Raw genomic sequence first — 27126 nt, forward strand, 5'->3', positions numbered from 1 at the left:
TAAATAAAAGTTGATTTATCTCCCTACTATTCTGTTCTTCTTTCTACATTGTATTGGTTATAGGAAAAATTGTTGTTTGTAGATCTTGGTATGAACATAAAAAGTGAGGAAAGTGGTAAGTGAGGGATAGTGGGGGTAGACGTTAATTGGCTACATAACTAAACTGGTAATGCATTTTTAAGTGCCTTAGTGAATTTAGCCTCCTTATTTTCCAGGTCAAGAAAATCAATGGGGGTGTATATTATATTAGAACAGCAGAATTATGGTCAGTAGGCATATGGGGTTTATGCTTTAATTTCCATCTTTCTTTCCAGGCAAGCAAATCAAAATGCAGTGATATGATATATTATCTTCAGTGCTGACAAAGTGTAAATCTCCACCAACATACCTACAAAGAAGATTCAGGATGCTGATATCTGCTTATTCCCCAGCCAAGCAATGGAAGCTAAACAGCATTGGGCCACCATTTCCCTCCTCCCATAAGTTCTGGCACTAATACTAAATTGGGCAGCAATCCCCAAAATCTCTGACTAAAGGATAGAGTAAAACTGCTTGAAATAAATATTTGAGCCATTCTCAGTCTTCAACAGTTCCATAGAAAAGGTATATTTATTTTAGAATACTTATTACTTTCATTAAGGTCTAGCAGCAATTTATACAGATAATGTTACCTCTGAACTCCTAGAGAGTGCCTTAAAAATTAATATATATTATTTTTAACAAACAGGATAGGGCTGACTGAAGTGCCTGGATTGTTGCAGGATTGTAAGATCAAGTACTTGTTGGGTTGTTAGAAGGACATTGAGCTTGCTTCTCTTTCCTTGCCCACATAACTTGCCCAAAATGATGTATGGCTGCAATTGGGATGATTGCACATGGGGTAATTGTGAGCAAGGCACAGATGAACACAATCCACCCAGGATAGCCTTTTTGCTCTTTCACAGGGAAATGTTCCTGCAAGAAAAACAATTACACTGCATGAAATTAACTTTAAATGTTAATACTACAACATGAGAGCTGAGCAAGGTAGACAATGTTCAGGAAGGAAAGTATTTAGTAAGGGAAAGGTTCTTTGTCCTATATTTATGAATACAGTATATAGAGACTGCTGTGGCAGGCTTGCTCTTCCTTGCAACACAGTCCTCTTGAGGTGTGAGTTTTTATAGAGAGGCTGGTGTGCTGCAGGCTAGGAGCCTTGGAGAGTTCTTGGCAACTATGATGGTAATATCTACGTGCCATAGGTTGCACAGGTGCCCACCACCACAGGGGCAGAGATTTGCTCTCCTGCCCCTGCACAGGCACAGCAAATGTATACCAGCTAGATTTCACTGAAATAAGCCCAGCCTATCAGCCAGAGCAGTGGCTTAGTTCAGAACAGGAATAGGGAACCTTTGTCCCTACAGGTGTTTTAGATGTCACCTCCAGAAGAACCTAGCTGACATGATCCATGGAAAGGGATAGTAGGAGTTGTATTCCAAAACATCTGATAACAGAGAATATTTTAAAATATTTAAATTATCCTCTAACATTGCCTCACAATAAAATAATAGTTTTTAAAACAATGGCTCAGGCATCAGGAGACATAACTGTGGTATGTAGCTATGATAATTGTCCCAGTACAACTCCCCCCCCCCCCAAACATTAAGGGTGCAGCCCCACTCTCAAGACAGACATTTCTATATCAGTGGAGAGCAAGGAAAACAGCAGAGACCCATCTAGCTATTTTCCTTCAGATGGCTCCAAGCACTAATGTCATCCTCAAGATCTCTTCACAAACATGGAAATATTGTTCATTTAAATATATAAATGGTGAATTTTGGAAGGGATTTTTGTTGTTGCATGGTCAGAAAAGAATTCCAACCTCCACAACAAACAAAAAATGGAGCATGATGGCATAAATTCAATTAAGCCATCCTAACTCACTAACATGATTGTAAATATTTTGGAGAGGGGAGATAACACTAGCAGCAGAAAAACTGAAGGATTCCCAATTTTATGCAGACGTGAACCAGCCCTTAGTTGGAGACACCAACCCCATTGAACCAATTTTCTTATCCTGGGATTACCCAAAAATGCTGTTTCTAAATGTTGGCTGGAATTTTGCCTCTGACTTACATCATTGTAAATGGTCTTGTGTATGTCCAAAATTGAACTGAGTGGTTTCTCAATATCTGTACTCACCGAGGGACTGCTGTTGTACTGCTGTGGCAGTACAATATATGGATGTCCATTGCACTATGGTAGTAAACATGACTGTTGTGCCACTACCCAATGCAGAGTGGGAACTGACTACAATGCGCATCCAAACACTGGCTAAGGATGGGAGTGCCCAATGCACAAAGTGCACAGTGCATATCAGAACCCACTTGACTGTGCCTAGACATTTCTGAAACGGTTACAGATTTGTAAAGTTACAAAATGTAGACTATGCTGTAGGTTCTCAACTAATGCTGCATGTCATAACTTAGGAATTCATGACTACAAGATGGAGTTGAGAAGTGAATACCTGATTTTAGGCAGAGAAATAAGACAAAGGACTAGGAGTTTATTACACTTATACCAAGGTAACATACATAGTCTGGATTCCATGCACTGTAGCTTGGTGGCCTCTGAATAGCTATGTACGCCAAAAAAACTGCACCCATTAACACAGGGCTAATAATTTGCCATGACGCCTTCCAGTAGAATTTCACTGGTCGTCCTGTCATCCATCTCACATCATCACAGAACCTGTGAGCCAAAATTGGTTACAATAATTGACAAATGAATGGAGAATGGTGCCTTACTCTTTGTGCTGTATCTTATTAAATATGACACCAATTAAGTATCGTTCTTATACACAGTCTGGGTTAGTTTTGTATCAAGTGATGATTTGCAGAAATGACAGATGCCACAAGGTTCTGTACCATTACACTTAAGTTTAAGATATCATGGCCACATAGCCCAAAACCCCCACAAAGAACTACGGGTGCTGGCTGCGAAAGCCTTCAACTTCACAATAGTTTAGATCATTCTTTGTTTCCACTCCTTTCCATTGAAAATGCATGTTTAGCACAACCTGAATTGTATCTCTAATCACCTCCAACAAGAGTAAAGAAGAAAATCAATATAACTGAATAGTTTTTTGTGGCCTATATAACGGAATGTTCCACATTCAAGTAGCACAGAAGGGAGAAGGTGGACTTAAGCGTTTCAGTGTGACATCTATGGAAGGGATTTTAAAATTATGGTCTACAAAAAATAGGGATAAACATTTAATCTTGAAACGTTTCTGTTCCAGATCAAACAGTAGTTTACCATTTCAGGGAGAAGCAAAACTTTACCCAAAACAGAGCTGTAATCTGTATTTAATAAATTAATATATTTTTTGATAACTGAGAACTAGGTGTCATGATCAGATTCAGTCTGAGCTCAGCCAACTGTGCTGACTCCCAGTTTGTTTCCAGGTTCAGTTCAAAGCAATGGTTTTGACCATCAAAGCCCTTCACATCTTGGAACTAAAACAGCTGAAGAACAACAATTTTCCCCTCTTTTCCCCCAGACCTTTACATCTCCAGTTCCACCAACACCTGAGTATAACCAAACAGCAGAAAATCTAAGCAGCTTATCTAAGCAGCTTGCGCATTTTTATCTGTAAGAGGTATCTTCCATTCCAGTACTTATCAGCAGTCTCCTAAACTTAAAAGGCAGGGGAGTCAATTTCATTTTGTCTGTTCTAATAAGATTTTAAAGCCCTTGAGAGACTATCTGAAGTAGCTGTCTTTCATAATTAATTCTAAATCTTTTAAGACCAAACATACCACACTTGACCAATGTGCCTTTACAACCTAACTCATTTTTTAAATAAAAAAATATTTTAAAAATCTCTTTTGCCTTGCTCTTTATGCCTGGACTGGAAGCTTCAGATAAGACAGCAGTACCAATGTTGTGATTTTCAAAAATTGTCCCTTGCAACACAGAGATAACCAATATTCTGAGTTCCAGTGTTGTTGGGCCATTTCCAGAGGCTCTGTTGATCTCTTCAGACGCCAAGATTGTATTTCCAGGTTATCCAATAGGGGAGATTAATGTCAAGATAGCATACAAGTAGCCATATAAAAAGATTATAACCTCCCAGATCCTCAACAGAAAGCAGGATTGTTTATTCAGTTCCTGGACCGTTTTATGGTGCTAATGGTAAATTCAGCCAGGTTCATTTAACAGGGAGAAAACAAATACCCTTCTGTGCTGTCTTTCTCTAGTATCTGAGCCAGTGGAAACCAATTACACCTTTTGCAACGAAAGCCAAAGACTCTCCTCTCAGCTGTAACACTTGCTACACATTGTTTGCATGTAGGAATTTACAGGGTGGCACACCACATCCCCAGCACCATCTCTCCACCATCTGATATCCATGCGTTGAATGCACATATTTGCAAACGAATCCCCAAATCGGAATAGATGCTTGTGTGCAGCATACAGCCAGGAACAGGAGTGGCTGATAGCTGCCATGTCACTGAGGCAGTAATCTGGGTTTGGGTCTGAACGTTAAAAGAGCTATCTAAGGGGTTGAGCCCATTTGGAGGAGCAGATTCACTGTCCCACTGGCATGAAAGCTGCCATATGCCACTGTTAGACTCTGCAAGTCTGCCCCAGTCAGGCAGAACCCCTACATGCAAACAACTATGTCTCTGGAGATCATGGTTTCAATTCCTGCTTTGCCATGAAAACCCATTGGGTAACCTTGGGCAAATCATACACTCTCAGCCCCAGAAAATGCCACAATAGGTTCACCTTAGGGCTGCCATAAGTTGTAAATAATTTGAAGGCATACTACAACAGCACAGAGACACAAAAATGTGTATTGTGTATTCGCCCAAAGGCGAACCTATCACGGTTTTCTTGGCAAGATTTGTTCAGAGAGGGTTTGCTTTTGCCTTCCTCTGACATGCCCAAGGTCACCAATGGGGTTTCCATGGCCGAATGTGGATTTGAGCCATTGCTTCCAGAGTCAGTGTCCATGTCTACATTGGGTAACATTATATGGAAAATGCATGTATTTGCAGAAAGGTGTTTGAAAAATTTGTACAACTTTTCGTACATACTTTAAAAAAAAATCCCAGAGTGTGATATAAGATTGGAAAGATTAGAAACTGAAATGCCAAAATTGACAGATTCATTTATAGTAAAAAGGAAAAAAAGAACAGAATAGAAAAATAATTACAGCTGCAATGCAGATATATAAGAATATTGGCCTACCTTGCATCATTTTAAGGCTGGTTGAGAACCAGTATAAGAAATACTAAAGAGGCTAAAGTGCTGTATAAGCGCTATTATTGTTAGGAAGGCTTTAATTAAAAAATATGATGATGCAAGGTCAAACACTTCAAAACTTATCCAGACATGTATGTGAAAACGTCCAAGTTACCTTTTCATTCCATAAATAAATATAACACCTATAACTTCAAAGAAAGCAATAACCAGCAAGGGCATGGATCCCACGTAACCATCGAACACCTCCAGCCAGTAGCTACCTGATCTCAGAGTAAAGCACAGGCCCAGCAGAAAAGAGAGCAAGCATATTATGCCTAGAGAAGACAAAATGCATTGTTCTAGTTAAGAAGACATAGCCTTTCACATTCCGATATGTGTTTACCTTTAGTCCCATCCCATTTCTAGCCTAATACCAGATCTTTAAAACCCACCTCTCAAGGCAGCAAATTGTGCTGGACCCCTCCCCAACTTCAGTAAAGCCAATGGGAGCTGCTACTAACCTCAGCAGATGGATGGACTGTCGTCAACCAGAATGCCACTCTTAAAAGCATAACTCCATCAGACCGTTGGACTACTACTCAATCTCCCAGCCAGCATGGATTATGGAAGACGTAGTCGCAAAAAGTCATCCCCCCCAAGTTGTGATATATCATATTGAGATAGATTTGTGATTCCACTCTCTGTGGAGCTTATAAACTCTCTGCCCTTGTGTTATTCCACCAGCTCATGACTACAGATTAAACAAAGTTATGGATGCATGCTTCCGGTCCAAGGAAGGCGGAAAACAGTCCCCCATGGCCAATGAGGACAGCATGAAAAAAATCACATCTGGCCACCAACAAGTTGACTAGCTAAGACCTGGGGTAAAGTTAATCAAGAAGAAGGGTAGATGGAAAGTGCCGCCTGGTTTGTGACTCATTCCTGAATCTCATGAGAGACAGGAAATCATATGTCTTCCAACATTTCACCTTCAGTCTCAGTATGAGTGGAAGTAGACCTTTGCAGAACCTGGGACTGGGGATAGCACTTCATGTATGCAAAGTGGGCCCTCGTCACACTTCATCCTTATGTACATAGTATTAATATTACTCTTAAGTTCATGGCATAATAAACTGGTTAGTCTTCCAGACAAGCCCCACTGTTGCCTTTTGGTTGCATACATATGTGTTTGACAGCTGTCTCTTGTCTAACTTCCTCCCACATTGTGTTTTAGAGAAAGCTAATGAATCATAAAAGAATGAGCCGTTGCAAGTAGGATATGATAACTCCATTAAACATACAGTATGCCCAGTCTTTGGTTTGGTTCCCTACTGTGGGTCCTCAGGTAGCACTAGACTTGAGTTCAAATAATTTCCATCCAACATGACCAATGGTCAGTGATCCTGGGAGCCCTACTCCAAGAACATTTGGAGACTTGGGATTCATTGGATCTAGAACCAAGCTGACAGTGCTGAGAGAATAAGCAATGACCTCCACCCTGTCCAAGAAGCCCCCAATTCCACTTACCGTCTTAGCTATAAATTCACTAGGTAGCTATTCCCTGTACTTTAACTGCCACCTGAAACACGGTGATAACACTAAAACTGACCTTATGAGGTTGTTTTAAAGTTACTGAAACAATTCATGTGATACGTTGAACAATAGTATTAGCTACTACACAAGGTAGAATTACCAACTGAAGACAAATTTTTGATAAAGAAAGATGAGGTTGAGTAGAAAACCTTTCAGAAGAATATTCTTACCACATACAGCCTCCTTAGTTAAGTATTTGGACACAGTGGGAAACTCTGTCAAAGGAGTCAAGACACCTTGAACAAGTCCAAACATCGACGACAGTCCCAAGTTGAACAGCATGATGAAAAACAGAACTGCCCAGGCTTGGGCTCCAGGCATCTTGACCACAGCTTCTGTGAATACAATAAAGGCCAGGCCAGCTCCAGAAGCACTCTGCCAAAAAATATTATGTTTTTTTTTTTTAAATCCACAACTTGAACAAAAATTGCAGCCATGCTGGCCAGTTTCTACATTCTACCTGATTGTAATACAGAGAGAGATTCGTGGTTGTTCAATACTGACAAAGGGGACAAAAATACAGATCAACCATGATCTGGAGGAGGAAAATATAGTCATGATAGCTTCCCAGTGGTAAAAACTGTCAACAGAGCTGCCATTAAGACACCTTGGCTCTGCTCTTGAAAAGTGTTTGGCAGCTACAGTGTGTGCATAGTATGGGGCTAGATTATTGCTGGGAGTCTGCTATAAACTATATCACTGGTTTTGCACTAACTGCAGTGGTTTCCAAGGTTTTGGTTTTGACCTATCAAGCCCTAAATGACTTGAGGGCAGAATATCTAAAAGACAGCTTCCCTGCATATGAGCCTGCCCCAGATCTGAAATCCTCATCAGAGGTCCTGTTGCCTGTACAGTCGGCCCTCCTTATCCATGAATTTTTAATCCAAAAATTCAAACATCCACAGCTTGAAAATATTTTTTAAAAAGTATAAATTCCAAATAGCAAACCTTGATTTTCTGTTTGATATAAGGGACAACATTTTGCTCTGCCATTATATTTAATGGGACTTGATCATCTGTGGATTTTGTTATCCACGGGGGATCCTGGAACCAAACCTCAGCGGATAACAAGGTCCCACAGTAGGGCTTCCTCTGTAGCGGCCTTCAGCCTTCAGCTATGGAACTCCCTCCCAAGAGATGTCAAGCTGGCTTCATCCCTCTTAGGCTCCTTCAAGGCAGATAAGGTTGTATTATTTAAGTTGGACTTTGTTCCTTAAAATGCCATCTATGGGAATGTAGACTGCTCTGGCTGCTTTTACTGTAGTGTTTAAGAATTTGTTTTTAAATCATATTGTAATATTTTCCCTCTGTGTGTGTGTGTGTGTGTGTGTATATCTTCTTGTACATCGCTTACAATGGTGTACAATAGAGCCATAGCAAGCAGAAAGGCAACACACAAATGCCAGAAGGAAGGAAGGAAGGAAGGAAGGAAGGAAGGAAGGAAAGAAAGAAAGAAGACTGCTGGCTGGCTGAGGCAAAGGGCAGTATCATCACCTTGCTGTCATTCCATGTACAGAAACGAATTGCACTGCCAGAATCCTAAATTTGCAGATCAGTTCTGGCAGCAGTACTGCATCCCTCACCACATCTGAGGATAGTTCCTGGAGTGCAGGGTTATGTGGCACTTTAATCACATGTCAGTTTTGTTGCTGTTGTTATTTTTCAGGGAATGGGTAAATTTTCTGCAGAATTTTTTTTCACTAGCCTGCATGTGCAGCTTCCACAGACTGGCAATAAACGCTGGCCTGGTGGCAGAGTGGAGGCATGACATCCACGCGACGCATGCCCCAACACTGTTCTGATGCCGCTGTCACGCCGTGCACCCGACCACATGGTGGGTAGCATCACAGCACTCCTCTGGCACTGCATCCAGTCCAGAAGCTGCACAAAAGCCATGATCCAGTCCTAAGAACTGGAGCACAGCTTTGGCGCAGCCTCCAGACTCTTAGTACGCCTACATCATTTAAACAACATACCTCCAAAGTGACACGAAGCAGCTTTATTTTGGCATGTCTGTATGGGGCCTATAATATCCTTTCTACTAAAGGACAGAGCATCAAACATATACAATCAGAAACATGAACAATAAAACATAACCTTATAACATCCCACCAATCTTTTTTACAGTCCAGCACTGTACCTGCTATAACCTAGAGACTACTCACTGAAATTTATGAGATTCAAGTCAACTGTGACTAATAAGTCATACGCATTTATCTGTGGTTTATTCTAGCTAGCGCTAATGTCGGACTGAGTTCAAAGTACATGTGGCTCACAAAGGCTAAGCAAAAACTCAGCCCAAGAAGTACACCACCTTCTAAGATCCATGGCAAGATCCCATCCTCCAAAACAATGACAACAATTTTTCACTGATCGTTTGAGCTTCACTCCTCCATCAACTGCCCCCTCATGCAATTTGTGGAATGGCATGGAAGAGGATCCATGGACAACAGCACTTGGCCTGTCCAAAAATAGCTCTCTCTGTCCCTACTATCAATACATATTTCTTGTTAAAATCTAAACAGAAGACCACATAGAGCAGAAGAGAAAGCTCCAAATAATAATGAGATCTGTCTATGCTATTCTTTCACAACAAGATGTTTTTGTGGTATGTGTACAATACCTGATCAAGGAAGTGTTCAAGATCACAGGTTTTCAGATTGAGGCCTTGAATTTTATTTGGAAATGATGCTGTCAAAGAATCCAACCAACGGGTATAGTTGCTTCTTGAAATGCTTGACTGTGTCATATTAAATGCATTGATGAGGTTTTTAATATTTCTGTTGGGGAAGCCATGATTGACCTCAATTATTTGCATTATTACTGTTCATGACAAAGACAATCAATAACCATCGTTCCTATATGTGAAAACAGAGCTAATATGTATACAGGTAAAACCAGTTCTTCTATGCCCAAGTGAAGATTTACTGCCAGACTATAAACAATCCTAAAGTTTGTAGAAATACAACACATAAAAAATAAAGAAAATACAACCTCCCCACATCCCCCAAAAAGACTGTTCTTGGTTTCAGATTGCTTCAGTCTCTAAAGTCTGAACCAGCCTTGTCGGACTGAGTTCTTAAAAAATATCAGCTACTGAAGCTAGTAAAGAATTGATATAATATTATTACATCTCCTAATCCCAAACAAAATCCTGATAGCCATATTTTGAACCAATGGATTTCCCCAGACTATCTTCTAGGAGAGTTCCATGTGCTACAGTAGTCCAGCTCTCCCCAATATGGGTCCTTTGAGATATTTCTGACTATAACTCCCATCAGCCCCATTCATACTCATAACAAGAGTAGTAGTTCCAAACTAGAGACTTAAGGTGCGGATGACTTCAGCTTCCAGAGGCACCAGATAATATGGCCCTGGATTTAGGGGACTTTGGGGAAAATAATGGCCTAGAACATACAGCCTTCCAGATATACAACAAAGCAGTTCTAGCCTTTACTTCTGCAATAAGTAGCAAAATGCAAAACATTACTATGGAAGAAAATATGTCTCTAATGAATAAGGCTGCAGTCCTGACTTCCCTTCCCAGAGATTCCCACTGGGTGCAGAGGGCTTTAAAGAAGAGTAAACTCAGTTGGGACTGTGCCATAAGCTTTCAATTTCAAACCTCATTTAGGATTCTATAAATGTAATAGATATGCTGCTCTTTTTCAACGCTGATTTATTTTTTCAAGATTGCTCTTTCTGACATTATGTCTGCAATCATTTTAAGCATGAGAAATGTTCTCTCTTTTTTTGCAGTAATAATGGCCTGTTACAGACAGCCAAAATAAAGCTGCTTCGAGTCACAGTGGAGGTATAGTGTTTCAATGATGCATGCGTCCTAAGAGTCTAGAAGCCACACCAAAGCCACACTCCAGTCCTTAGGGCTGGAGCGTGGCTTTGGTGCAACTTCTGGACTCTTAGGACGCATGCATCATTGAAACACCATACCTCCACTGTGACTCGAAGCAGCTTTATTTTGGCTGTCTGTAACAGGCCAGAAAAAGGTTTCTTAGGGCTCATTCCCACTTACATTTAAACCGGTTTGGGATTCGCCTTCGCTCTGTGTTGGTAAATAGATTCCAAAAGGACCATCATTCCCACTATGAAAGCAGAGCTTTTCATTTTATCCCCTTGTAATTCTTTTTTGGCACGGCTGTTGTCCTCACTAGTTTGCATTGCTTCAAAATGCATGTCAATCATCAGTGACGTAAGTGGCAGCCTGGGTAGCCCGGCTTATATATATTTGATAAAAGATTTGATTCATTGGTTTTGCAATCAATGAGGCAAGTAGTTGCAAAATCAATTAATCAAATCTTCTGTCATTTTTTTTTAAAGTCATGCGCACATAGGTCACACTACAAGCACAAAGGCAACTTTGGGGGGGGGGGGTTTATGGTGGATCTACCAAAAACTGAGGAGGGTTGGTAAACACCCCTCTGCCATTAGTCCCTCCCTCCCAAAATGATGCAGTTCAGATCCATCGTTCCCACTTGCTGAACACACTTTGGAATCGATTCTTTTTTTTAAAAATGCTAGGAAACTAGTGTTTGGAAAAAAACAGGTTTTTTGTGTTTACCGCACTTTATCATGACAGAAATCGATCAAAGTAAGATCGGAACTGGTTTCAAATGGGAATGATATAACCTAATCAGTGATTTGCTTTAAATCATAGCGGGAATGCACCCTTAGAATAAGAGTCTTTCAGATGAGCACCTAACCTGAACAGGTGATATTGGCTTGCACATCTTTCACCATATATAGAAACACAGTGAAAGTGGTTCAGATCGGGAGGATCAAATAAGGGCTTCTTCATGAGAATCTCAGACTTTTTAACAGCTGGTAGGAAAGGTCCTTCCACCACAGAGATGTCAGTAACTTCTGTGAGGCACTCCTTCAGCATGGCTGAAGTTAGATCAAAAACACATTGCAGGAGTTACTAACAGAAATTTCAAACTCTTTTAAAATTGGGAGGGGAGTCCCTGAACAATGTGGGACCTGGTGTGGGGAATGTTGGGAATAGTGAAAATGGGAATGGACACTAAGTTCACTTAAGGAAATTCACAAAAAGGATATTTCCATCCCTACTCCCCCATACAACTGTTTCCTGTGTCCTATTCCATATTTTTAAAGAGAGCAACCATCACTCTCCAGACAGCTTGTTCGGGAGACACTGGTGGATGTAACTGTGGAGCAAGGGAGAGCAAACCTTATTCCAAATAACTTCAGAAATAATAATAATAATAATAATAATAATAATAATAATAATAATAATAATAATAATAATAATTTTTATTATTATTACAACATAGGGTACAACATAGGGGATTATCACACAGAGACTTGCCGCGCTGAAATCGTTGGCTAAATGCTTCAGAAGTGCGGAGGTCTGGTAGCCAGTCACACTTCTGAAGCATCACTGAAGTGCGTCCCCTTGCCTCTCCCATCGACGAAGCATTCGTGGAGCAGTCATTTCTTTAATAACAGGAACTTCCGTTATTAAAGAAATGGCTGCTCTGCGAACACTTCATTGACGGGAGAGGAGCAGGATGCCTCAGTGACACTTTAGAAGCGTGACCGGCTACCACACCTCCATGCTTCTGAAGCGTTTTGCCAATGATTTCAGTGCAGTAAGCCTCCATGTGATAATCCCCATAGATTAAAATACATAAACCATTTAAGCACATTAGGTTAATGCACTTAAACATAGGACACATTAAAATCATCAACACAGAATTTAAAATATACCATTTTAAAATGCATAGTTTAAAATCAACCGGGTAGGCCTGCCAGAAGAGAGAAGACTTTAATGCTGTTTTAAATTCGACAGTATGTTCAGCTGTCAAATGTCTCCCGGCAGGTCATTCCACAGTCTAGGGGCAGCTGACAAAAAGGAGCTCTGATAAACTGTTGCCAGTGTAGTAGTCCTGACCTGTTGTAGTAAATGTGCCCAGAGGACCTGAGTGTACAGTACAGGTTATATGGGGAGGATGCAAGCCCAAAGTTAACCTGGACCCAAACCAAGTAGGGCTTTAAAGGTAGTGCTCTGTAATTTGCCCAGAAACTAACTGGCAGACAGTGAAGTGATTTTAATGTTGATATGATATTCTTACTCCCTAGATGTACCAATGATCAACTTGGCTGTCTTGTTTTGAACTAGCCGAAGTTTCCAAACTTGGTTCAAAGATCATTATCATAGGATCCCTCATATCACAGAATTCCCCACACTACATAGGAGGATGATACAGACAGAAGGTGTATAAAATAATCTAAATCTGATATAGGAAAATTATTTTTACAACTTGCCAGCATAATACAGAAGGCCAAGCTATTATCAAGGTTAAAAAGGTAGCCAGTGTAATTCAGTGTACATACATTTATACCGTTGAAAGTGTCTTTAATAAAATACAATGAAAAGAATTATACCTGTATTATATATATTGGCCATGTCCTACTATATTTTGTATGTTGTGGGGGTGGGGATGTGTTCCATGCTACCTATTTTAATTCTACCCCTCAGGTATTACCTACCCATGACCCTCAGTATAGCTACCTTAAATCATTACAGAAGATCATAAAATACTATATAAGAAAAATTGGGCGGAGGATATTAAGAGCAAGAAAATTGGATCAATGGCTTAAATTGGTCCCTAATTTTAATGCATTAAATTTTAATGGCTCACCTATCCAAGCAGTCCCAATAGCTCATGGTTGCTTTGAACCCCAGAATTGAAAAAATTGGGATGGAAGCATACATAGATGTCAAACTGTTCACTGCTGCAATTATGACAGCATCCTTTTCACAGTCATTTCTAGGGGAAAGAATCCCATATAAACCAATTAAACTCAATAAAAGACAATACCAAATTGTTTATCTAAGTAGTCCTAGCATAAATCTATGAAATTCATGAAGGCACATACACATATATACGCAATAAATGTCTAGGACAGCACTAGGAAGTTACATTTTTAGATAACAGTTCCCAGATTGCCCTCATCCACATGGCCAAGCCTACTGACTGACTTTTGGGAAGGGGTGAGTGAAGTAAACTGAATGGAGGAAGGCATGCCTTGCCAACTGTCTGACTGAATGGAGCTTTATGCTGAACTAGTCCATGCAGTAGCATTTACTGCAAGACTCGCCCATAAAGAGCTCTGGTTCCAAGTCAGGGCTTTGTAGTAGACTTCACTGGAACTATTTCCTCAAAAAGCCATATTTCTCAGACTGATTTGTTCAAACTTACTTGAACGAGTCCTGTCCTCTATTTAACTGCATCCATGGCTTGTGGTGGTTTGCACTGGTGGCTTTTCATTCATTAGCGGCTCCTCACATGCCCCACACTGTGTACGTTACACAACTGTTGTTATACAAGTAGCTGTAAGCGGAGGCATTCATCCACAAAAGTGATGCAGAGCGGGGTGGGGACAATGTGTCCCTGAAGCCCACTTTTGCAGCCTCTAACAGTAACTTTCTGACAGTATTCGAAAGCCTTTTCAACTATTTTTCTTTAAAAGAAAATCCTGTCCAATTTTTGGATTACTTTTTGCCTGAAAAAGGCCTCAAATATATAAAAAATATCTTGGATATGGCAGCAGTTTTGCTTCCACAACTTGCCTCAAGCCTTTGTCCCTCCATCGCCACTGGAAATGGATGAAAATTATGAACAAAAATGAAGTGATATTACTTTTGGTGTGCTGCCAACATGCCAGTGAGAGCCGCAGGGGCAGTATGAAGGCAAAAATTAGCCCACACCAGCATTAGAGGAAGAATAAAAGCGCCTATCTCTGGTATTCTCCTGACCCATCCTACAGGGCAATAGCATGAGAGGGGGGAAAAGAAGCAGCTTCCCCTCGTCTTTAAAAATAGTCAAGGAGCATCATATCGAAATTATTTGGAATGTAGGAACCAGTTTGCTGACAGCAGTAATTTCCTATTTTGTAAGTATGAATGATCAAATACTTCCGCAGTCTTGACAAAATCAAGCCTTGTTGTCCCTTTTGAGTCTCGCTATAATAAGAAATATATAATATATTTAATATATTATATTAAAATATATATAATTTGCAAGGCTTTCATGTGGTTTGCTAGAATACACACATAAACACAAACCCAATTGTGTAACAACTAAAATTCATATATCTGAAAATTCTGCACAAACCCACTTCAGCTAATGGAAGGGGGAGAAGGTACAAATTAATAAATAAATGTGCACATGGGGGGGGGATACTTAGAACTGAATTTTCATGCAACAACAACAACAAAAACGTATTACAAAGGTTGCAACTTGGTATGAAACAAGGACAGGATAAACATGCAGGTTGGATTCAAAGAAATGCAATGAAGCTGTGAATGGGAAGTTTTTATAACCTAGCAGAGAGCAACAGCTACTGCAAAATTCAGACAGATAATACCTACTTTTGTGGAATGTAGCTTGAGTATGCTATATGTCCTCCAAATGCTAAGGAAAGAGAGTAGAAAATCTGAGTGGCTGCATCAAGCCACGCTCGTGGATTGCTCAGGATTCCCACCTGTTAAACAAATAAACAGAAAAGAGAGTAATGCTAAATAAATGTGCAACCTCACTATTTCCCTTTCACCAATTGGCTTTGTTAGTAAATGAAACATTTCTGAGTTTGTTTAATCCAATGAACTGAAAGCAGAATTACACATTACAGTGACAACCAAGTAAGTATTCCAGAAAGTATTAGTTAGTGTCAATACCAAGGGAATTTTCAGGGAAGCAATCCATGGCAGAGGCCCCTCTCACAACTGTGAGATGTGGGAAGGGAGATCAACATTGGCAGATACTTGCAGGTACATCTTCAGAAAACAAGGAGAACACAGAATGCATTGCATTGTTGGTCTATATGGCCGTAATAAAGATTCTATTCTATTCATTGCATTAAAATGGCAACAACCAAATAAAGCAGGTAACAATGCAATTGCCACATAAGCAAAGCACAATAATAAATGAAATATTACAAAATGAAGCATACAATAGTTATATAACAAGCTTATGGTTTGTAGAACGTTGTTATTGTTTGTTTGTTTTGTATCTTGCCTTTTTCCCAGCACATTGCTCAAGGCAAAGGCCTATAAGAACTGTTTTCACATCCATCCCTCCACAACACACCTTAAAAAATGAAAGCTGTGGAGATAATATTAGGAGATACAGGATTGTATACACAAACCTTTCAAAATAAATATCAGAAACATGTATATCTACCAAGATTGAGGTATTGAGTACCAGGAGTAGGGCACAGTCAATGGGAGAACAAATTACTTCTCTAGTCTATTGTCATTCAATATTCTTTAACTAAGAAGACTCTTACAAGAACAATATGTACTTATAAGTGCCCCCATGTGTCCAGGGAAACTTACCCCCAAATAGCATGCATAGGATGGATGTCATTCAGCCTCTGTTATTCCTGGGAAGGCTCAACTACAATAGTGGTCTTAATATTTGTGTGTTTGATCATTTAATACACTTCTGACTGATCATTCCTGAGATGGCTGAAGTATATACAAGGAGTCTTGGTGGTCCTATTTGCTTAATCATATCAGGGTAGTTCAGTTCCCAGTAACATAATCCTGGGGCATAAGCCCCTCAGCCCCATTCTGGGGTCCATAGTTCATGAGTGGGAGGAGGCATGTATCTCCTCTCATGGCTGCTGATTCTCCCTTACAAATGATCGAATGAGTGTCCCTTCTTGCACCCTGACTTCTACCAGTTTTATAATATTCCCGCAACAGAAGCAATACAAAAAGCAGCTGGGGGTAGGAGGTTAGTGGGTGGTGGGTGTTTTAAGCATGCACACATGTTTTCTCAGCAAAGGCCTCCTCCATCAGGGCTGGCCCTATCAACAGCCAGATGGAAGCAGCTACCTCAGGAAGCAGATATTGGAAGGTGGACAGTGTAATAGTGTAGTAGAGCTGATCTACGAATGTCAGGTGCCTTGCCTGGCATTCACTGATCTGTCCAACTGCCCTCAGGTGCAACAAAGCACACTCTCCTTACCAGTGGTGAAATGAGATTCTTCTGTGCATGCTATGGGAAAGAGAGACTCCACACACTCACAGCATAGCTCCTTGCCAAAGTTACCAGCAGTCACCTACCAAAGTGTTCACAAGGTGGACAACAGGTGGCCAAGGCATGGCCTCTTTGACCTCTCCATTCTCTTAAGGCTTGGCATGGTCGTCCAAGCTTGATTTCTCAGACAAATCAGAATCAGTGGATCTATACATGACTGTCAATAGTCCCAGCAAGGGATTCTCCCTGCCAACAGCAACAAGAAATGGAATCTCTCCACCTGTCCTTTCAAAAAGGTTAAATAGATCCCATAAGCATGACCAACCCCGCCCCATTAGATATTATGATCCTGCAGTTCTTAAGAACTTCAAGTTGTCCAAAATCTAGTGTGCGGGTGGGGCACCTCTGGCTTTCCAGATATTACAGTACAGTTCACAAAAATTGGTCATAATGGCTGGGGCTTCTGGGAGCTGAAATCCAACTACTATATGATCAAATGTTCTCCACTCCTAGATCCACAACTCAGAGTGCCTCTTCATCCACTGGGTTTTTTTTAATCCATCGATTCAAGCATCCACAGCTTGTTAATATTCCAAAGAAAATATAAATTCCAAAATGCAAACCTTGATTTTTCATTTTATATAAGGGACACCATTTTGTTGTGCCATTATATTTAATGGGACTTGAGCATCCATGGATTTTGTTATCCACGGGGGATCCTGGAACCAAACCCCAGCAGATAACAAGGGCTCATTGCAATGCAGTTTGACACCACTTTAAGTGCTGTAGCCCCATGTTACAGAATCCTATTTCTGTGCTTCCCCCTCAAAATCCTTACCAGCTTTTCAGTTGTCTGCTCTCTCTGTTGAACACAACTACCTGTCCCTGGAACTAGCCACACTTTAGTTAATGTTCCCACTGATCATATACCCCAGCCTATCTAAAGAAGATATTAACTGATGAGATAGTATACTAAAACACGGTTTTATTTCTTTCACCGACACTTACAAATGATGCTCTGGATCCAAAGGGTCATGGCTCACGGAGTGTCCCATGGATATCGGGGCTACTGAACTTTCCTCCCACATCCCCTTGCCACCCTTGCTTCCTCACAGAAGGCTTACAAGCCCCACTGTATATCCCAACCCATATCTATTGCAGCAGTTGGGATCTATGGAAGACTGAGAGGGTGTATTAGCTCCCACAAAATCTTGGAGGGCTGCACCTCCCTGTAACCACTCCTACAAATATCTTTTTAAAATTGCCCCTGTAAGCCCTGTAGGAGACAGTGAAACATTCTCACTATGTTCGGAGGCCTTTTGGAGTCCCTAAAAGGGCATCTTGCATAATTTTAAAGCATTTTTTAAATGTTGGCACAAACTTCTTTTGACCCTTGGGGGTACAAGGGGCCACCATGATGTAAATGCCCACAATGCCCCTAGAGAAAATGTATTGGGAGGGGTTTTTGGACCCCTAAGAGGTCCTGGAAACCTCATGTGTCCCAAAGGCCACACTTTGTCCACTCCTGATTTATTGTTTAAGAAAACAAACAGCTTCATTTATATACTGCTACATACTAAACTAACAGTGTCTAAGCGGTTTACAACTGTAAGCTACGTGATGTGGTCACCTAGACAATCTGTACAATTTTCCTTCCATCTACCCAGATCAGCTTTTCCCAACCTGCTTCCCTCCAGACATGTTGGGTTACCATTCCCATCATCCCCACCCAACATAACAAAGAAGATGTTAGCTATCTGAAGTGGTTATAATTGTTAAGTCAACCCTTCAATAACTCCAGTGGGAACATCAAGAATAAACAGAATATAGAACAACAACAACAAAAAAAACAACATAAATAAATAAATAAATAAATAAATACTTGCATTAGGAGTGAAGAGGTACACTAATCCATCAACAGCTCCAGGGAGAGTCAATCCATAAATAAGGAATGCTGTTAGAATTAAGTATGGAAATGTGGTTGTAACGTATATTGCCTAGGTGGAAGGCAAAATAAAAGAATGGTCAAGCATGAAAACAAAGTCTCTGTTAGTGCTCACATCACCTAACAGTACTCACAATCTGTCAGGTTTTTCCTAATTGTTCCAATCAATCCCCCAAAAGAAACAAAAAAATTGCACAAAATGTGGACACAAAAGTGCTGCTCCCTTGTTTTTGTGGACCTATGTGATGTACAATTTTCCTTCCATCTACCCAGACCAGCTTTTCCCAACCTGCTAACCTCCAGATATGCTGAGTTGCCATCCCCATTATCTCCACCCAACATAAAAAAAAGATGTTAGCCATCCAAAGTAGTTATCGTTGTTAGTGTATCAGGTCCAAATGTGTATATATGCCACAACTTCTGTTCCCAAGACATGCCATGAGCAGGAGTGCAGTGCAGACATCACTTCTCAGCATGCCAATCCTCAGCATCTCAAAAATGCTTTAGTTGGGGGATCACATTTGGTGGTCACATTTGGTGGTACATGCTCGAATATATGAATCTCCAACAGTTCTGCTATCATAAATTCATCTTATAATATTGTAATTGCTGAACAGGATGATAACCTTAGTCTCATGTGACCATTTATGTACTTCCTAAATGTATACCCCATCTTTCTGAAAAAATTAGCACCCAAAAATACTATTGGGGATACAGTCAAACAAAATAAATTCAAAGCAACAAATTAAAACATAATTAAAGACATAAGTTTTTTTTAAACAACAACTACAACCAAGGATTAGGAAAGTAAGCACCTTTCCAGTTGATTCAATCCCTCGAATCGTACAGATGTATACGACAATCCAACAAATAGCCAAGCATAAAACCAACCACCACAGCAATGGGCCACTCTGCGTAATATCTGCACTTATGTGTAAAGTGTGTCTGTACCAAAAAAAATTTGTAGCAGTGCTTTTATGACATTCTTCTATGAGTTCTGAAACAACAAACACAGAAGGCATTATTAGACTAGATAGTCCCACACGCCTATTCATCTCCATCTGATAAAATACTGAACTATACTAGAATGAGATAGGAGCTTATCGCTCAGTGTTTTAAATTGGCTCCAGCCTCCCAGACTGGAGCTGGGATGTGGCATGGTGGCGGGGATTATCACTCACTAAATAACCACCAAATTGCCAGCCACCATCAGCCCGGGTCCCAGCTGCGCTTCACCAGCACTTTTTAGAAGTCGGAAAGCTTTCTGGCTTCTAAAAATGCTGGTGGAGCATGGCTTGGACCCAGCTGGGACCCAGGTTGATGGTGGCCAGCGATTCAGCAGCGATTTAGTGAGCGATAATCCCCACCTCCATCCCATGTCCTGGCTCCAGTCAGGGAAGCTGGAGTTGGTTTAAAATGCTGAGCAATAAGCTCCTTAAGACACTAGAATTTAATATTGGTTACTTGCTTCTAAGAGAAGGTTTCTGATATGGTAAACCTTTTCTTGCTCTCCATCCAGTGCAGTTAGAATGTTGTACTGGGACATGGGAGATCCAGATTCAAATTCCGACTAAGGCACAATCATGAGAATCACTGGGCAACCCTGGCCTGAAAAAAGACTAACCAGGAAAGCCAGGCACTTAACTTTTTTTTTTTTTCTGAATGAGAGTCATCTGGACTGGTCACCTACTTAAAAGGGCTGTTGTTGTGAGGATAAAATAAGAAGGGGAAAAGCCATGCATGCTGCCTTGTCCTCACTAGGTGAGATATAAATATAACTAATACATAAATTATTGATACATTTCCACTGGCAAAATTTTGAATTAATACACTGCATTCTTCTCCTCCATGTTTTTTAAAAAGATAACTCCTTTCACAAATACAACTAATTTACTAGATACCATGTGAACGAGTGGCTTTTCTAAATTAAGGTTTTTGTTGTTCATTGCCAAGTACAGCCTTTTGAAAAATGGAGCTGCTCCCTTGCCTTCTGGTATGGATGAGTGCTAGCAGCACTTTAATACATGACTGAATAAGGCATGCAGCATAGTTCATAGTACACTCACTTTTCACAGGTCTGTTTTTCAGTTCAGCAAGAAGTTCTTAAGACTCGTATTTTAGAAGGATTACTGGGATCTTTCATGAAGCAGGGGCAGAATTGGTGTGTGGAAAAATCAGAGCAGCCAAGGTTGAAGTGAAGGGAAGAAATGGTGAGGGTAGTTCCAGGTAGTTTGCCTATAGCCCCTTCAATCTGACAGCATTGCTCTGTGAAAGGTAAAGGACTGAAGCACATTTAAAATGACTCAGACTGCTGTCATGTTGCAGAATTAATGCAGTTTGACATTGCTTTAACTGTCATTATAGTTTTGTGAGGCACCCACACTCTGGCAGAGAAGGCTTTGCAAAACTTCAAATACCAGGATTCCACAGGCTGGTGCTACAGCACTTATAGTGGTATCAAACTGCATTATTTCTGTAGTGTAGATGGACGACCCTTCAGACACTAGTAACGTAAAGGAGTAAGCCACTCAGAATTCACCTGGTTTGCTGGCATTTTGTGGACAGGAACTCCAAGGTAAGGGATTTCTGAAAGAGTTCACGAAATACCATGTCACCCAGGCCAAAATCATATTATAATAGACACTCACTAGGAACGACACCATCATACAAGCATAACCTGTGGAATATGCAATAGATACAGAACAGGCATAAACAAGTGGCACTGATGAACCAGTGCTTATAGTTTAGCACAGATACTATTGCAAATGTTTGTTGTATACAGTAAGAAAATCAAATGACAAACATCCTACAGAATACTATGATGACATGAATCAAACTTCACTATAACTGAACAGGATGCTGAAGACGAAAGTGCTATGAAAGCAAGTGTAAAAACACTGCTACTGTAATGATATGAACTGACAGTAGTGTGTAATGTGCTGTGATTTCTTTGTAATTGTGTGAAGAAACTGTCCACTTGAAAGTCCTTCAAATATGAAATTTTCAAAAGCCAAGATTACTAAATTTGTTTTTGTCTGATGAGGCACTCAATATCTGTATAGTGTCAGGACATATATCAAAGTTGAGAATGGATTTTTACACACAGTGAGTCCTGCAGCATGCAGCATGAAGAGGCTCCCTTGAACATGCAGAATATTTTTATACATTCTTGAAGTGCCAGTGTTGGAGTTTTGTAAGAATCTATCATCTGCTTTTCTCTGGATGCCTAAGCTGTATTTCTAAATGCTCAACTGAAATACTAGAAATTTGGGGACTAAAGGAAAATTTCAGTATAATATTTGGGGAAGGCAAAGCCCTAATTACCCCACACTACACTTCCAGTTGCTTCTAAAGAAAGGCCCATCAAGATGGGTCTCATTTTATCAAGGGTGCTTCAGCTATTATTGAAAGGGTGGAAATGGCACGGGAACTGATCAAATTCCTGGTACCTGTATGTGGACCAGTGTGCAGACACCTACTATCACCTGACTCTGGCAGTGTCAATGGGGTGTCACTGAGGTAGGACTTTCCCATCACTTCTATGGCTTTGTCGCTCCCCGATGGACTCATTGCCCCCTGCCTCCTCCTGCACTACTGCTCTAATCCCCAGACTTCTCTTTCCACCACTTTTCACTCCAAATGCTTCACTCCAAGCACCTTTCCTCAAACTGAAGCATTGTGTGGCATGGGGTGGAGTGGGGACCACTTTGGGCAAGATGTTCAGAGCCTGGGAGGATTTACAAAGCTGCAGTCTGGCAGTATTTCTGCTGCATTGCCACAGCAAAAATGTAGCTGGTGCACCTCTCCAGAACCCACAGTGCTTAATCCCTGAGAGTCTAGCCATGCTGATTCAAGGTAACTGGTGTGGTAGCATTGGTGGTGATGCAAGGTGAAACCCTTCCTGACTCAAGTAGCAAGAAAGCATGGGCTATTAGGAGATAGCTCCCCTCCTGCTTCCTCTAGGAGCTTGACCCCTTCTGCGTAGTCCTGCTTCATTTCAAAACTGATGGGCACTCAGAATTTGCTCTTACACGAAGTGTTCCTTCTCCTGCATATCACTGTACATCCATGCTTCCAAGAATGAGCAATTCTTAGCACGTTTCACAGGAGCAGCTACAGAAACTTACCAAGTCCACCCAAGTAAGGCGAGATCTGAGTCCAAACACCAATGCTGCCTTTTCTTAAGCACTGCCCTATGGCCAACTCAAGGTGAAAGATTGGGATTCCTTCAAACACCAGGGCGATGACATATGGAATCAAGAATGCCCCTAAAAACATAACAGCCAAGCACAGGTCATTCATAGACTCATCTTTCACAGACCTTACATTATTTTCATAGCAGCAGCATCTAATAGGCAATGATGCCTATGCTCTAATAGTGAAAGAAATGAAGGAGCCAGAGGTCTATCTACCATTTGTTCATATGGTTACATATTGATGGAGTGCTAGGTTAACTTAATGGTCCCATACTGGGAGAAAAGTGGGATATAAATTATAAGTGAATAATAATAAAGCAAATAAATAAAGGTTCCCAATGAAATACTAGTGGAAAATGTAGCTCTATGGAGGGGCTAGCCAATTCACATTAGCCACAACACACTCCTCTTTGAGAAAGCCATGATGGGAAAGATCACAGATGCAACATGACTCTGGAGGGCACCAGGTTGCCTACAGCCATTGTGTTACAAGTGAGACAGTCCACTTCTATTGCAAAGAAATTGGATTGAAGGGACACAAGGGGATCTTGCATAACAAAACAGAGTATATAGTCTTTGTCTTGGAAAATTAAGAAACTGCTGTAGTTCTAGTTTCTAGCTACTTTCTTCTGTCATATAGCATTTTACATTCTGGTCAGTGGTAGAATAATTGTGTCTCCTTTGCCAATAATTTACCTTCCTAAATATTGTATATCTAAAAACCAACAGATTGGTCCATTTTGGTCTGCAAGCTTTCCTTTGCTAATCAGTTTGGGTTTTGAGCATCAAGGGCAATCACCTTGGAGCAGCTGTAATGATCATAGTTCAAACAGTCAGTTAAAACAACAGAAGCTGCATCTGCACTGCAGAAACAATCTAGTTTGACAGCACTAACTTTTAACAGTTTTGCTCTGGTGCCACAACAAACTACAAACCCCAGAATTCCAAAGCATTGAGCCATGGCAGTTCAAGTGCTGTCAAACTGGATTATTTCTGCAGTGCGACTGCAGACAGATAAACATGTGGCACGTTATGCAATAATAAATAGGTTACCAGGTACCTTGGGACTCAGTCTTTATTTGATTTTGCAGCATCAGACAACACTTCTGGAAAAAATTATTAAGATCTTATCAAGCAGTCTTCATTTATAAGTAGGATAATTATAGAAAGTTGCAACCAGGAATAAATCCATGAGGAAAAAAAAACTTGCTGTTGGACACCTTAACATGTATGCAGTTCTGCAATTGCCAAAAATTTACAATAATTTCCTATAAGGAATAATGCATACTTTAGAATCACTTCTTGAATATTAAGAATCACTGTACACAAACATGTGCTTTGAACATATCTTATGTTATCTCAGTTGCTTAAAAGCAGGCTTGTTTGCTTCCCTTGCTTGTTGCAAAAATAAAAATATCCATGCCCATTTAGTCAGAGAAAGTAAATAACTAGAATCACTCAGGCACTAAATCCATGCAATAAAGCCATATCAATCAGTAACAATGGAGGATGATAAGAATTCCAAGAAGACCCAAAGGTTAGGTGGTGTATGTGAGATTGGTAGTGGTGTCAAGTAAGGTATTTCAGGTGTGAGTTATTCAGTGACACTCATAAGTCAGAACGTGAATTGTAGAGTTGGAGTGTGTCTAAAGTTAACTGAAAAATTAAGGACACATTCTCACGTTTTACCTGTTGAAAGCAGCAAAGATATTTGCTTCTGTAGTCCAAACACTGAACACTTGCATGATCAGGTCAAGTACATTTCATTGCAGTTCAACATTCCTGCTAGCTAACAATCTAGTTAACCATAAAAAGGCAAACCTGTCGTGCAAAAATGTGCAAAAAGAGCATCTTACAGTTAAAGTTTGGAGGCTATGTAGTGGTTTGACTACTGGAATAGAATAGAATAGAATTTTTAATGGCCATAGACCAGCACCTATTGGACTAGGACTATGGGGGACCAGGGTTTAATTTCCCTCTCAGCCATGGAAACCCCAAGAGGAAGACAATGGCAAACCCCTTCTGAACAAATCTTGCCAAGAAACCCCTGTGATAGGTTCACCTTAGGGTTACCATAAGTTGAAAACAACCTGACCACATACAATAACATTTATGCAAGGAAAGGGTGGGCAACTCATGGCCTGTGGGATACAGCCCGGCCCTGATCCTTTTTTTTAGATACACACCTAGGTTCCCACCACCATTATCAAATTGGCTACTGGGGTGGCATTAGTTACATATTGTTTTAAATATTTGGGATTTGAACTGGCGTACTTCAATTTATCCTCCAAGATGTGATGGTGGATGTACATGTTACATTCACAGTGAATTGGAGGAATTATAAGTCCAACCCATTTAAGTCAATTATATGATTTTATTCCATTGACCCAATGATGGAGGTTGGCCTTTTAAAAAAGAAGGCCTGAAAGGCACAGGGGTGGTGATGGTAAAGAATGAGTTGCGAATGTTGTTGTGTTCCTTCAAGTCATTTCCGACTGTGGTAACCCTGAGGTGAAACAATCATGGGGTTTTCTTGACAAGATTTGTTCAGAGGGGTTTTGCCTCTTCCTTCCTCTGAAGGTGAGAGAGTGTGACTTGCCCAAGGACATGGCTGAACAGGGATGTGAACCCTTCTCTCCAGATTCCTAGTCCAATGCTCAAACCACTCCATCACTAGCTGCAATATCTCAGTTCAGATCTCAACTGTTTAGAAAACACATAGCCACTGTTGGGAGAAACATTTTTATGAAAACAATGCATAATAATAGAATAATTATGTTTCTTATAAAATATGAGTGCCCCAATTTCAATTTAGCCTAGATGAGCAATAGCAAAACTAAATATAGCCAACTGGTGCTAATTGTCCCTTACCTCCTCCATAGGTTTGGCACAAATATGGAAAACGCCAGACATTCCCAAAGCCAACTGCAAATCCAATGCAACTTAAAAGATATTGGATTTTGTTATCCCACTTTGGTCTGTTTACGTCATCTTTAATGACCCTGGGATCATCAGAAGATGATGCTGGTACCATCTTTACTACCTATTTGTTTCCTTCTCCAGCAGTTTCTTTGAAATGAGCAACAGCTTGTCCATTGGACCCCTCAATCATTTGCCAAATCAAAGACAAGGAAACAGCAGCTTGAGAACTCTGGACAATGGTTGTGGAATATTCCAACTCTGACATCATGCCAAAGAATGGATCCACATAAAATCACTTAGCAACTTGCACACACACATCCTCATGAATATTCAGACCATGCAAGGAACCACTGGTCTAAATTCATTTTGAAGGGCTCTTCCTTACTCATTTTAGAGACTAAAGGCCAAAGCACACTGCAGACATAATCCAGTTTGAGACCACTTTAACTACCTTGGCTCAGTGCTAGGGAATTCTGGGGACTATAATTTTGTGAGACATTTAGCTTCTCTGTCAGAGAGCTTGGGTGCCACAACAAACTACATTGAACCGGGGCAGTTAAAGTGACCTCAGACCAGAATATTTATGCAGTGTGCTTTGGCCTTAAGTGTTAATTGCCGATAGAAGTTCAGGCTTTATAGAGATTATGAATATACCTCTACTTTTACTTTTTCTTTACTAGTTCCCCCAAACATCTTGACAACTATGAAAAACTAAGATTATTGGAGATATTTTCAAAACCTAATAATGACACCAGGCTAGTTATGTCAGTCTTTATTTAAATATATCTGCTATTTGCACATATGACCTATTAACTTACTTGTTGAAGAAGGTACCTTTTAGTACAGATGGAAATTCGTTCTTTCAACAACAATAAAATGCAGCTAGCTATAAAAGCACTGAGCAAATCTCAGAGTGCTTATCCTTCTCCCAAACTGGTACATTCTAAGCATGAAACACTTGCTCCAAATTTAGTTCACCTTGGAAAGGTTATTGAAGCAGTCTTCTGTCTTGTAGCATACGTGTTTATTCACCAATCAGCAAAAGCACCAGCTTTGGGTTCAAACCCACTGCCCCAGTATTATTTATCCTCCCCAGTACTCATTTATTCAAAACCAGCTTTGCATTTATTAATCTAATATACCTTTCCTCTTCCCTCCAATTCTTTCCTTCTCTGGGGCTTGAGGCAAGGGAAGTTGCAGATGATTG

General features: G+C 40.4%; 1 protein-coding gene across 1 annotated transcript; it reads right to left on the reverse strand.

The window, feature by feature from the left end:
* Nucleotides 1-753: 753 nt before the first annotated feature.
* On the reverse strand, nt 754-26136 carry SLC6A18 (solute carrier family 6 member 18). The gene is made up of 12 exons (XM_089518773.1): nt 25869-26136; nt 22929-23069; nt 21341-21478; nt 19617-19798; nt 18743-18853; nt 15242-15354; nt 13509-13637; nt 9449-9605; nt 6996-7200; nt 5408-5567; nt 2574-2730; nt 754-954 (listed from the first exon to the last, which is right to left on the reverse strand). Exons 1-12 carry the CDS (start codon nt 26029-26031, stop codon nt 772-774), a joined length of 1839 nt encoding a protein of 612 aa, XP_089374899.1. The 5' UTR covers nt 26032-26136; the 3' UTR covers nt 754-771.
* Nucleotides 26137-27126: the final 990 nt, after the last annotated feature.

Source organism: Sceloporus occidentalis, unplaced genomic scaffold (assembly GCF_023333645.1).
Source record: "Sceloporus occidentalis isolate IW3139 unplaced genomic scaffold, rSceOcc1.0.p SCAF_3, whole genome shotgun sequence".
Classification (NCBI taxonomy): domain Eukaryota; kingdom Metazoa; phylum Chordata; class Lepidosauria; order Squamata; family Phrynosomatidae; genus Sceloporus; species Sceloporus occidentalis.